Source organism: Danio aesculapii, chromosome 8 (assembly GCF_903798145.1).
Source record: "Danio aesculapii chromosome 8, fDanAes4.1, whole genome shotgun sequence".
In the NCBI taxonomy this organism is placed as follows: domain Eukaryota; kingdom Metazoa; phylum Chordata; class Actinopteri; order Cypriniformes; family Danionidae; genus Danio; species Danio aesculapii.
The window spans coordinates 1,166,218-1,179,981 of NC_079442.1; the positions used below are offsets into that span (position 1 = coordinate 1,166,218).

The 13,764-nt window shown below is 39.6% G+C and overlaps 1 protein-coding gene across 1 annotated transcript in view; it reads right to left on the minus strand.

Moving 5' to 3' along the window:
* Positions 1 to 1,649: 1,649 nt before the first annotated feature.
* Positions 1,650 to 13,764, minus strand: part of gnb1a (guanine nucleotide binding protein (G protein), beta polypeptide 1a) — a 65,713-nt gene continuing 53,598 nt past the window's right edge. Inside the window, exons 5-11 of the mRNA XM_056464573.1 lie at positions 9,830 to 9,893; positions 8,446 to 8,608; positions 7,791 to 7,857; positions 7,406 to 7,607; positions 6,230 to 6,446; positions 5,977 to 6,092; positions 1,650 to 3,494 (exon numbers count right to left, since the gene is read on the minus strand). Of these exons, the coding sequence (XP_056320548.1) occupies positions 5,986 to 6,092; positions 6,230 to 6,446; positions 7,406 to 7,607; positions 7,791 to 7,857; positions 8,446 to 8,608; positions 9,830 to 9,893 (820 nt within the window). The 3' untranslated portion in view covers positions 1,650 to 3,494; positions 5,977 to 5,985. The remainder of the gene's footprint in view (positions 3,495 to 5,976; positions 6,093 to 6,229; positions 6,447 to 7,405; positions 7,608 to 7,790; positions 7,858 to 8,445; positions 8,609 to 9,829; positions 9,894 to 13,764) is intronic.

Genomic DNA, 13,764 nt, shown 5'->3' on the forward strand with positions numbered 1-13,764 from the left:
CAGTCGTATGAAATTGTACGATTTTAAAAAGGAGGCGTGGCACCTAACCCCACCCCTAAACCCAACAGTCATTGGGGGATGAGCAAGTCATACGAATTTGTACGAATTAGATCATACGAATTTGTACGAGTTAGATCATACGAATTTGTATGAATTAGATCATACGAATTAGATCATACTAATTTGTACGAATTAGATCATACGAATTTGTACGGATTAGATCATACGAATTTGATTTGTACGAATTTGTATGAATTAGATCATACGAATATGATTTGTACGAATTAGATCATACGAATTTGTACGAATTAGATCATACGAATTTGAACGAATTAGATCATACGAATTTGTACAAATTAGATCATACAAATTTGTACGAATTAGATCATACGAATTTGTATGAATTAGATCATACAAATTTGTACGAATTAGATCATACGAATTTGATTTGTACGAATTTGTATGAATTAGATCATACGACTATGATTGTACGAATTAGATCATACGAATGTGTACGAATTAGATCATACGAATTTGTACGAATTAGATCATACGAATTTGTACGAATTAGATCATACGAATTTGTACGAATTAGCCACTAAATCAAAAAGTTACGAATTGCCATGAGATTGTGTTGGAAATACTGAACTTGCATGCAGAAAAGACGCAATATGTCAACAGCCTGCTGCTATAGCTAATCCAGAGTGCGAGTGTATTAGCCTCAGTATAAGCTCTGAACTCTAAACTAGCGCACAGTTGCCATAACTTTGTTTAGTTGCAGCAGATTTGTTCTGTGCATCAGAAACGCGGCGTTGAGAAGCCTTTACGATTAATCAACCGTGCTGAATTAAAGTTTGGTTAATAGCGAAATCAGCTAATCACTGCATCACGATTAACGATATCGGTGCATTGCACATAACGCCTTTTCTACAAACATATCCGAATGTTTTGGGCTGCTCGCGCCACTCGCTTAATGTAAGGAGACTCGCGCTCTGCGCAGCCTTCAACTGCAGCTCGTGCTGTATTGAACAGACGTCACTTCATTACTATAGCGGCTGCTTTTCAACTGAAATAAATTTATTTCTGATGTCTTGGTCACACTATTTGGAGGGCCGGAACAAATTGCCTTGGGGGCTGGGTTTGACCAGCAGACCGCCAATTGAAAAGCCCTGGTCTAGAGTGTAGAGCACACAGATAATATTCTCTAACGCTCTGAAACTGACCCTTTCAGGCTGTGGAGAGTCAGTTTTGGTGACTGTCGCTTTAAATTTAAATGAGCTCTTTTCAGAAGTGGGCGGAGCTACAAATGCCTGTACATCAGTACAGTGGCAGATTCAAAAACAAGACTGATGTCCTATGCTAATGAGAGATGAGCCCTAGTGGGCGGGGCTTACCCCCTCTGATGACACGTACAAAGGGAGAACGCCAATCAAAGTGCTTCATTCGTCAAGTCTGATTAGAACAAACACAATAAATTCAGGTTCAGCATTAAAAGCTGGAGATATTCACACGCTGCTAACACACAACCCCTTATAAAGCTGATTTCTGCATAATAGGTGCTCTTTAAGACAAAAAACTCAAACATTTGACTGTATTTTGAGCTTTAAATAAAGTACAAACTTCAATAAGACACAAGAAAGCACACGAGCTCGTCTCAAACTGCTTTTATTACATCTTAAATAACAGTACATTTTAATATAGTTTCTATCTTGCATCCAGCTTCCTGTTGTACACTGACTTTAAAATTAAATACAAAAGATGGAGAAGGGTAGAGTGGGGGGGGGGGGGGGATGCAGAGCGGAGAGAGTTATCTGTATGGAGAGACGCGAGGAGGGAAGAGAGGAAGAAAAAGCTCGTTTTACTTTCGTTTTCTCGCCAAACTCCCGGCCTAACGCACGACGACAGCACTTTATGCGTGTGTTTTTATTATTCATATCGTACAGAAAGTCGCAGAGAAATAAGAGAATGGAAGAAATGCCACTACAGCTAAAGAGAGAGAGAGAGAGAGATTCTTGATACATGTCGAGAGGAACAACAGATAAGTTCTGCCATCCCGATGCGTCCGCCTTCCTTCTTTCCACTTTTTTTTATTATTAAAGAACGAAAAAAAAACCTGTTTGTTTGTTATAAAATGTCTCGAGCGCTGTCTTTGTATCTGAAATTTTCCTTTTGCTACAAAGAGAGATGTCTTTGTTCTAGTTTATTCGTGTGTGTGTGTGTGTGTGCGCGCATGTGTGTGTGTGTGGGACGGATCGACTCACCATTCGCTGTTGTTGTGATCAACATGTTTGCTTCTCTTGAGTGCATAGCTTCGAAAATCAAACCAAACCGTGTATGCACAGAGTAGCAAACGAAGGAAAATAAATACTGCGATGAGAGATCTATCCAACAGGCTCAAAATAAAAAGGAAAAGAATAAAACATCAAGGACTTTAGTTTCCGTATGCACCTCTTTTTTTTTTTTTTGTCGTTTTTTTTTTTTCTTTAAGCAATTCTACAGCATGCGATTTTTTCTACGAGTTTCCCACTCATGGCAGACGACCAAAATAAAGAGCTTCTTTTTTGTCGTTTTTTTTAACGTAAAAATGTTCAATATCATTATTTTCAAACATTGATTTATACAACATGTCATTCACAGAGTATTAACTGTTTTCCAAGCACAGAACGGGCACCTCTGCTTCGAAATCATAGGAATAAACGAGAGAAACGATAAAGGGAAGGACTGCCCGCGACTCCTTCAAGCGTCCGCCGCGTTAAAGAGAGATATCGAATAAAAACATTGGTTAATCTTCACTGAACTGCTCCCAAATAAAGCGTGAGAGGAGGAAGAGTGTGGGTAGAAAGGAGACCGTTTCTCCTTTGTGAATCGGGCTTCATGAACAGCACGTGCTCGGCTAGTTTTGCGAAACTCGTGTTACTCGTGCAAACAGCTAGACCGATGGAAAAATAATACATATTAATAATCAAATTAGCAGGGAGTAAATGTACAGGCCTGATAGCAGCTGTTGTGGATTCCTGATCGTCCAATCAGATGCTCGCACGAGAGCCGTCTGGACCAATCAGAGGTTTTTTTATTATTATTATTACACAAATTTGATTATGGGAAGTATCGGGAGGTCCAGGAGAAGCCCGTGGAGCTTTGGGAAAGATGACGTTAGCGTAATGACATTAGCGGTGGAATGAGTGTCTTCATGTTCTCTCAATACAAGATCAGAAAATGGTCCCAGAAAAGGATGCACAATTATCAACGTTATCCACTACAATCTAGCTGAGTGTAACAATTGTGCTCTTTTTTTTTTTTTTCTTCGTCTTTTCTTTGTGTGCGTGTGTGTGTGTGTGTGTGTGTGTGTGTGGTTTCCAAAAGGATCATTTCTAGATGTCGGGGGTCAGTTCTGTTGTGTTTGAGAAGGACAGAGGAGAATAAAATCGAACATTTTTTTGTTTTTTTCGTTTGGGAATCGAGTCTTCCAGTCAATCTTAGAGTCCGGATGCGATCTGAGGAGAAGCAGAAAGTGTGTGTTTGTTAGTATTGTGCATATTGATGCACCCTTGCAAAACACTTTTACAAAGCTCCAGACAAATGTACATTTTGAAAAACATTTGTACCTATCATAAGACAATTACACAGGGAAAACTGATTTACCAAGAACCAAACAAACTTACAATTACAGAAAAGAATAAACAAACCGCAAAACACTTTTACAAGTCCGAAAACACATTTACAATTACAGATTCCTCACGGACAGGGAATGTCCCACACAGTTTTGTACCATACAATTTTAGGAAAAGTCAATGACAGCGAGACTTGGATGTTTTATTAAAAACCAGGTATGTACATTTGAAATATACACACAGGTAAAATTTACCCCGTGGCAGTTCTAGTGTTAAAATTACACTCTTCCAGCAGTTCATTACAGAGACCTGGAAGGGATGTGATGGTGGAAGAAAAAAAAGTGTGGAAAAAAAAAAAAGTGTGGAAAAAAAATGGTGGAAGAAAAAAAAAGGGTGGAAGAAAAAAAAAGGGTAGAAGAAAAAAAAAGGGTGAAAGAAAAAAAAAGGGTGAAAGAAAAATAATGGGTAGAAGGAAAAAAAAGGATGGAAGAAAAAAAAGGGTAGAAGAAAAAAAAGGGTAGAAGAAAAAAATGGTGGAAGAAAAAAAAAAGGGTAGAAGAAAAATATGGGTAGAAGAAAAAAATGGTGGAAGAAAAAAAAAGGGTAGAAGAAAAAAAATGGTGGAAGAAAAAAAAAGAGTAGAAGAAAAAAAATGGTGGAAGAAAAAAAATGGGTAGAAGAAAAAAATGGGTAGAAGAAAAAAAATGGGTGGAAGAAAAAAATGGGTAGAAGAAAAAAAATGGGTGGAAGAAAAAAAAAGGGTAAAAGAAAAATATGGGTAGAAGAAAAATATGGGTGGAAGAAAAAAAAAAGGTGGAAGAAAAAAAAAGGGTAGAAGAAAAAAAATGGTGGAAGAAAAAAAAGGGTGGAAGAAAAAAAAAGGGTGGAAGAAAAAAAATGGGTAGAAGAAAAAAATGGGTAGAAGAAAAAAAATGGGTAGAAGAAAAAAAAGGGTAGAAGAAAAATATGGGTAGAAGAAAAAAAATGGTGGAAGAAAAAAAAAAGGTGGAAGAAAAAAAAAGGGTAGAAGAAAAAAAATGGTGGAAGAAAAAAAAGTGTGGAAGAAAAAAAAGTGTGGAAGAAAAAAAAATGCGTAGAAGAAAAAAAAAGGATGGAAGAAAAAAAAGGGTGGAAGAAAAAAAGAGTAGAAGAAAAAAAAATAAGTAGAAGAAAAAAAATGGGTAAACGCGCAGCTTTAATGGAAAGAAAGTGAATGCAGACAGTTTTATATTAATTTCATCGTTTAATTTCATTAATTTCAACAACAGTTTTTCGAGGGAACGCAAAATCTTTCGAAAATACGTTTACCTATCACTCTGTGGCTGCGTCCGAAACCGCATACTTCCATACTATACAGTACACTAAAATCAGGACGCGAGTCGAGTAGTACATCCGAAAATCAGTATGCGAGAAGTACCCGGATGACTTACTACTTCCGGCGAGATTCTGAAGTGCGCATCCCATGCATGCTGCGCTATCCCATGATGCCCCACGAGCGAATTCATAAATGGGGAAAACTGACGCAGGTAGGTCACATGACCAAGACGAAATTGCGGATGTTGTACATCCGAATTCCATTCATCCCTCCTACGTTCATACTGTATTGACCTTATTCTTCGATGCGGAAGTGTGCTCGTTTTTGCGATTGTTTTAGAACTTCCGACTCCGCTGCCTATGGGAGAAATGACTAGGAATAATAAACGACAGAAAACGGTCAAACTACTGGCTCTACACGCAAGTGTTTTCATGACTATACAGACAACGTAGAATAATATAAGAAGAAAACGTCAGTTTGCAACATCAAGCAGCAAAACAAGCCGTTTTAAACGTCTAAAAATGAATGGAAGTGAATGAGACAGGAAGTCTCGAGCCATAAGGATTCCAATGGCTGCGCCCGCTCGTACGTAAAGAATAAGGTCAATACAGCGTACTTTTCTAACGGCCGAGTAGCACGTTTAAATTCAAATGCAGCACCTACTGAGTAGTAGGCGGTTTCGGACGCAGCCTATTTTTTTTTCTCCACCGTCACGTCCCTTTCGGGTCTCCGTAGTTCATGGCATCCAATACCCCAGTTTGTCAGGGGGGCATGCATGAAATGTCCCAGAATGAAAGTGAGAGTGCCAAACTGCAGTTAAAGTCGACTAATTAAAAATGAAACTCCGGAGGAAACGTGGATATCCTGGCGACGCAATGACGTTAATCGAATGATGTGTTATACGTAAACACGTAAACCGCCTTCATCTTATTATTGTGTTATTCAGATTAAAGCATATAATTCGATTACTGACGTCCATGTAAACGTAGTCAGTCATACCTCGTGGTAACAGATGGTGAAAGGTTGTGTGATGTGTGTGTGTGTGCTCACCTTACGGCTTTAATTCCAGATCTTAAGGAAGCTATCCCAGGATCCTGTGGCCACAGCCATGCCATCATCAGTGACGCCCAAGCAGCTGACGCGATTATCATGACCCGCCAAAACACCTGCCAACAGACACACACACACACACACACACACACACACACACACATCGCAAAGAGTGAGATCTGTGACGCTGAGCACTGTGAGAGTGTGTTCATACGGATCACGTCTGTAATCGGAGTGTGTCGTGTTGTCGCACCTGCGCGGTCGGCTTTGAGAGCGTCCCACACGTTGCAGTTAAAGTCGTCGTATCCGGCGAGCAGCAGGCGTCCGCTCTTGGAAAAGGCCACGGAGGTGATCCCACAGATGATGTTGTCGTGAGAGTAGACCATCAGCTCCTGATCCGCGCGCAGGTCGAACAGCCTGCAGGTGGCGTCGTCTGAGCCCGTGGCGAACGCATTGCCATTGGGGAAGAACTGAGGAGACGAGCAGCTCGGTGAGCCCTTGTGTGCTGTTGAGTGTGTGTCTATGTATTGTGCGTGTGTGTGTATTGTGTGTGTGCGTGCGTGTGTGTATTGTGTGTGAGAGAGTCAGTTTTTGTGAATTTGTATTGTGTGTGTGTATGTGTGTGTGTGTGTGTGTGTGTGTGTGTGTGTGTGTTTGTGTATCTGAATGTGTTTTGTGTGTGTGTGTAAATGTGTCTGCATGTGTGTGTGTATTGTGTGTGAGAGTGTGTGTACATGTGTGTATTGTGCATGTGTGTGTGTTTGTGCACGTGTGTGAGTGTGTATTGTGTGTGAGAGTGTGTGTACTGTGTGTGCATGTGTGTGTACTGTGTGTGCATGTGTGTGTATTGTGTGTGAGAGTCAGTTTTTGTGAATTTGTATTGTGTGTGTGTGTGTGTATCTGAATGTGTTTTGTGTGTGTGTGTTTGTGTGTGTAAATGTGTCTGCATGTGTGTGAGTGTGTGTGAACTGTGTGCATGTGTGTATTGTGCATGTGTGTGAGTGTGTATTGTGTGTGAGAGTGTGTGTACTGTGTGTGCATGTGTGCATGTGTGTGAGTGTGCATTGTGTGTGAACTGTGTGTGCATGTGTTTGTACATGTGTGTGAGTGTGTATTGTGTGTGAGAATGTGTGTACTGTGTGTGCGTGTGTGAGTGCATGTGCATGAGTGTGTAATGCGTGCGTGTTTGTGAGTGTGTTTGAGTGTGTGCATGTCTGTGAGTGTGTATTGTGTGTTTGTAAATGTCTGCATGTGTGTGAGAGTGATTTTGTGAATGTGTGTATTGTGTGCGTGTGTGTATTGTGTTTGTAAACGTGTCTGCATGTGTGTATTGTGTGTACTTGTAAATGTGTTGATGTGTGAGAGAGAGCGTGTTGTGTGTGAGTGAGTGTTTGTTAAGGTGTGTGTGTGTGTGTGTGTGTGTTCTTACACAGATGGCGTTGATGTCAGACTCGTGGCCGGTGAAGGTCTGTCTGCACATGCCTTCTCTGACGTCCCACAGTTTAGCGGAGGCGTCGCAGGCGCCCGAAACAAACAGACGAGTGTCTGGAGCCAGAGACAGTGACATCACATCACCGGTGTGACCCGCGAACGTGGTCGTCTGCTGGCCCGTCTCGATGTCCCACAGAGCACTACACACACACACACACACACACACACACACACACACACAATAAAGATAAATCATACAGTGAAAAAGTGTAAAGGATTACCTCTAATAATCTAGTGTATGTCAGAGCAGTGATGGAGTGTGTGTGTGTGTGTGTGTGTGTGTGTGTGTGTGTGTGTGTGTGTGTGTCAGTTCTCAAACTCACCAGGTGGTGTCGCCTGAGCTGGTCACAATCTGGTTATCATCCAGGAAACGGCAGCAGGACAGATAACCTGAGGAAACACAGAGGATCAGCAGCAGAAACACACACACACACACACACACGCACACACACGCACACACACGCACACACACGCACACACACACACAGACAGACAGACAGACAGACAGACAGAAACACACACAGGCAGGCAGACACGCACACAGACAGACAGACAGAAACACGCACACACACGCGCACACAAACACACAGACAGACAGAAACACACGCACGAACGCACGCACGCACGCAGTCACAGACAGACACATGCATAAACATCTGCAGACACATGCATGCACACTCACACACACGCAGACACACACACACACACACACACACACACACAGACAGACAGACAGACAGACACATGAATACACACACGCACAAACACCTGCAGACAAATGCACACAGGCAGACGCATACAGACAGACAGACAGACGCAAAGACGCACGCACGCACGCGCACACAGCCACACAAGCATGCAGACAGTCACACGCATGCAGACAATCTCTCACACACACACAGACACACGCACACATACAGACACTCACACGCATGCACGCGCACAAGGAAGAATAGGTTTTAAAAAGCGCAGGCTCACCTGTGTGTCCGGCCAGCTCGCGGCTGACGCGCACGTTCCCCTCGCGGGTCTTCAGGTTGTAGATGGAGCAGATGTTGTCCAAACCTCCGCACGCCACGTAGTTTCCGGACGGCGCGTACGCACAGGTCATCACCCATGAGGAGCGCAGCGGGATGGCATGAACCTGCACACACACAAACACACACACACACACAAACATTTCAGCTTTTTCAGTCAACAGAGCGTATATATGAAAACACTGCTCCTACTATACATTAAAGGGGACCTATTGTGCAAAAATCCCTTTAAAACACAGGTGTGTGTGTGTGTGTGTGTGTGTGTCAGCAGTGTGTGAATATCTCCAGCCTCTAATGGTAAACATAACCACACTTTGATTGACATTCTCCTTTATACGTGTCAGAGGGGGAAAGCCCCGCCCACTAGTGACCATCTCTCCCTCATTAGCATAGGGCGTTAGTCTTGTTTTTGAATCTGCCCTTATACTGACAAATAGGCATTCATAGCTCCGCCCTCTTCTGAAAAAAGCATAATCTCATTCGCATTTAAAGCGACAGTCACCAAAATGCCACAGTAGCCGCGTTTCCACTATCGCGCCTAAAGCGAGCGAGCCAGGGCGAGCCAAGGCCAGTCGCGTTTCCACGATCACTTCCGGGGCGTAATCGGGCCAAAGCAGGGCTTCCTTGGGGCCAGCGTCCGGCCTTTTTCGGCCCGCCGAATACCTTGGGCCAAGGAGGGCCGACTGGGGCTTCGGGGCGGGGTTACGTACAAAGGCGGAGTTTTCCTGTCAGGTAAAGAGGAGACAAGATGCTTTCTTCCCTTACATTTGTTTTGCTATCGCGCTTGATCAACTTACTAAGAAGAAGAAGAAAAAATGGATATCTGTGTTGGAAGTAAATGCCGCCGAACTCGAATGTCCTTATCCAGGGATCGCTGTCTGGCCTTACACCAACAGACCACAAACAGTAAAAAAGCAATCGCTTCGGTGTTCTCCATCTTCCAGCTCTCGTAGTGATGCCAGGTTGTGTTTGTGGTTATAATTTGAGTTTTTTGTTCCCGCTGAAGTGGGCGGGTTGTGTGACGGGTTGTGTGACGTTTGATTCAGGGGACGTTCTGGGGGCGGTGTTTGCGTGACGCGCTGCGAGCAACTAGCCCGACAGTGGAAACGCGACATGATTTCGGCCTCATTTCTCAACCTCCCGGGCTATTGGCCCGGCCTGGCCCGATTAAAGCCCTGGCTCGCACTGGCCCGATAGTGGAAATGCGGCTAATTAGGATCAAAGCTTAAAAGGGTCCATTTCAGAGAGCTAGAAAGCATTAGTAGTGTGATATTTTCAGCTACAGTACATCAAACCATCATCCACACACTGCGGGCGTTCGCCTTTACCTTGTTTGTAGTATAGCTGTCCCAGATAATAAGTTTTCCATCCTGGGAAGCACTAACAAGAAGCCTGAAAACACAGAGAGAGAGAGAGAGAGAGAGAGAGGAGTCAGAACAATGAGGACAGAGAAAAGAGTTTCATCTTATTCTGAACACCTCCAAGGGGCCGTTTACACCCTCATCTGATCTAGTGCAATCTGCAAAAGGTATATTAATATTGTAATATCATTTCAGTCAGGTTAATATAGTCATAGCTGGTGCCCTGAAGGAAACTTCTGTATAACAGAATGGAAAAATCTTTGAGTCGTGTGGATTGCAGTGCTGTCAATATTGCTGAATTTTACTCTCCTTCCTAAATATAAACAATTGTCCAATTACATTCAGATTCAGGACGCAATATTAAAGAGCAAAAAAAGGGAAAGTTCACGCTAAAATTAACATTTACTCACTACACTACCTGACAAAAGTCTTGTCACCAAGTTTCAGGAGCAACAAATAATATCTTGACTTCTAGTTGATCATTTGGTATCAGAAGTGTCTTATATGAAAGGTAAAGACCTCTAGATGAGGCTTATTTGAGCACAATAAAATATGATCATGTCTTGATGTTGACTGATTTCATTAGGACAGTAAGGTCTGACTCTGCTTAGACTAAAATCTGCTCACTGAACCTTCAATAATGTCCAGTATAGAATATGTGCTCATGCTGCAGTGGAAACAGAATGAATATTGTGTCTGACTCCATCATGAGCTTGGAGGACTGCATCCATACATCTCTGACATGACTCAAATCACTGATTAATAAAGTCATCTGGAATGGTGAAGAAAGCCTTCTTGCAGGACTCCCAGAGTTCATCAAGAGTCTTTGTGTTCATCTTCAACGCCTCCTCCTTCATCTTACTCCAGACGTGCTCAATAATGTCCATCTCTGGTGACTGGGCTGGCCAATCCTGGAGCAGCTTGACCTTCTTTGCTTCCAGGAGCTTTGATGTGGAGGCTGAAGTATGAGAAGGAGCGCTATCCTGCTGGAGAATTGTCCCTCTCCTGACGTTTAACTGATTTGTAGTGTTTTAATTCTACAAATGTTTCCACAGTGTTAAATGATAGTTAAAGGTTATTAACCTGAAAGATCACCAACAGCCTGTACAGGACACACACACACCGAATTGAACGGTCTTAAAGAGACAGTTCACCTAAAAACAAACCTTTCCTCATTTACAGGCACTGAAGTGGTTCTAAATGTTGACGAGTTTCTTTCTGCTGTTGAACACAAAGCAAGATATTTTGAAGAATGTGTAAAAAATAAGCCCCTGACATCCATATTAGGAACAAAAATACTACAGAAGTCAATGGCCAGCATAAATCTACCTTGGTGTTCAACAGAAGAAAGAAACTCAAACAGGAACAAGTGAAGAATGAGGAAATGATGACAGAATTTACATTTGAGGGAACTGTCCCTTTAAACATCATGTAGTAGATCAAGTGCTGATATGCAGACTAACTAAAGTACAGCAAACAGGTTTTTATAATTATTATTATTGTTATTATTATTATTAAAACAGGTTTGTATAATTATTATTATTATTATTAAAACAGGTTTGTATAATAATAATAATTATTATTACTATTGAACAGGTTTCTATAATTAATATTTTATTATTATTATTATTATTAATATTATTATTAAAACAGGTTTGTATAATAATAATAATTAATATTATTAAACAGGTTTCTATAATAATAATAATAATTATTATTATTATTAATATTATACAGGTTTCTATAATTATTATTATTATTAAACAGGTTTCTATAATTATTATTTTTATTTTATTATTATTATTAAACAGGTTTCTATAATAATAATAATAATTATTATTATTAATATTATACAGGTTTCTATAATAATAATAATAATTATTATTATTATTAATAAACAGGTTTCTATAATTATTATTATTATTATTATTATTATTATTAAGGTTTCTAGAATTATTTTTATTATTATTATTATTATTATTATTATTCAGGTTTCTATAATTATTATTATTGTTATTATTATTATTATTATTAATATTATTCAGTTTTCTATAATTATTATTATTGTTATTGTTATTATTATTATTATTCAGTTTTCTATAATTATTATTATTGTTGTTGTTGTTATTATTATTATTATTATTATTATTCAGGTTTCTATAATTATTATTATTGTTATTATTATTATTATTATTATTATTATTCAGGTTTCTATAATTATTATTATTGTTATTATTATTATTATTATTATTCAGTTTTCTATAATTATTATTATTGTTATTATTATTATTATTATTATTATTATTCAGGTTTCTATAATTATTATTATTGTTATTATTATTATTATTATTATTATTATTATTATTCAGGTTTCTATAATTATTATTATTGTTATTATTATTATTATTATTATTATTCAGGTTTCTATAATTATTATTATTGTTATTATTATTATTATTATTATTATTATTATTATTATTCAGTTTTCTATAATTATTATTATTTTTGTTGTTGTTATTATTATTATTATTATTATTATTATTCAGGTTTCTATAATTATTATTATTGTGCATATTGAACATTTAATCACATGTTTAGATTCTGTGAAAGGAATTTACAGAAAAGCCATGAAATCAGAATGAGTCGTCATTTACAAGAAGAAATGTACGTAGAGTGAATGGATTGAGTGTAGCTGACGGTTTTGTGTAATTATAAATGCTCTTGTTAGTTACAGCTCCACACAAAGTTAAATGACACGCGCTGACACAGATGAGGAGACGAGCTGAGACCGAATGAAGAAAATACAGGCGCTAAAATACACAGCAAAAGCCCAAGGATTGACTTCATTCACGCCAAACCAGGACAATGGGGTTTAATCACACTGTCCTAAAAAAAGGTGTGCAAAACGTATCATCGATTGTACTATTACTGCATTACATTCAATTCACATCGCTGGGTTTAAGTGCGTCACATCAAACCAAGCCATTGATGAATGAAGCTTCCACTTCCACTCTGAAAAGCAGAAATATGACATGGGAAAATTATCATTGAAACTAATTGTTGCTTATTTTAAAAGCATTAAGAGACTCAGAATATTTTGATGGCTAAGTACATTCACTTTATTTTTTTTAAGTTTTAAAAATGTTTACCAGAGAGAAGAATTTTCTTCAAAACATTTTAAAACACAATAGTTTTTATAACTAATTTCTAATATACACTCATTGGCCACTTTATTAGGTACACCTGTCCAACTGCTCGTTAACGCAAATCAGCCAATCACATGGCAGCAGCTCACTGCATTTAGGCCTGTAGACATGGTCAAGATGATCTGCTGCAGGTCAAAGCGAGCATCAGAATGGGGAAGAAAGGGGATTTAAGAGACTGAACGTGGCATGGTTGTTGGTGCCAGACGGGCTGCTCTGAGTATTTCAGAAACTGCTGATCTACTGGGATTTTCACGCACAACCATCTCTAGGGTTTACAGAGAATGGTCCGACAAAGAGGAAATATCCAGCGAGCGGCAGTTCTGTGGGCGCAAATGCCTTGTTGATGCCAGAGGTAATCAAATAAGCACTCGATACAACCGAGGTCTGAGGAAGAGCATTACTGCATTTTTGAGCATTTACTGTACTCAAATGGCCTCCATAGTCACCAGAACTCAATCCAATAGAGCACCTTTGGGATGTGGTGGAACGGGAGATTGGCATCATGGATGTGTAGCCGACAAATCTGCAGCAACTGTGTGATGCTATCATGTCAATATGGAGCAAAATCTCTGAGGAATATTTCCAGTAGCTTGTTGAATCTACGACACGGAGGATTAGGACAGTTCTGAAGGCAAAAGGGGTCCAACCCGGTACTAGTAAGTGAGTGTATAAACATATATTAATATAAATACACCA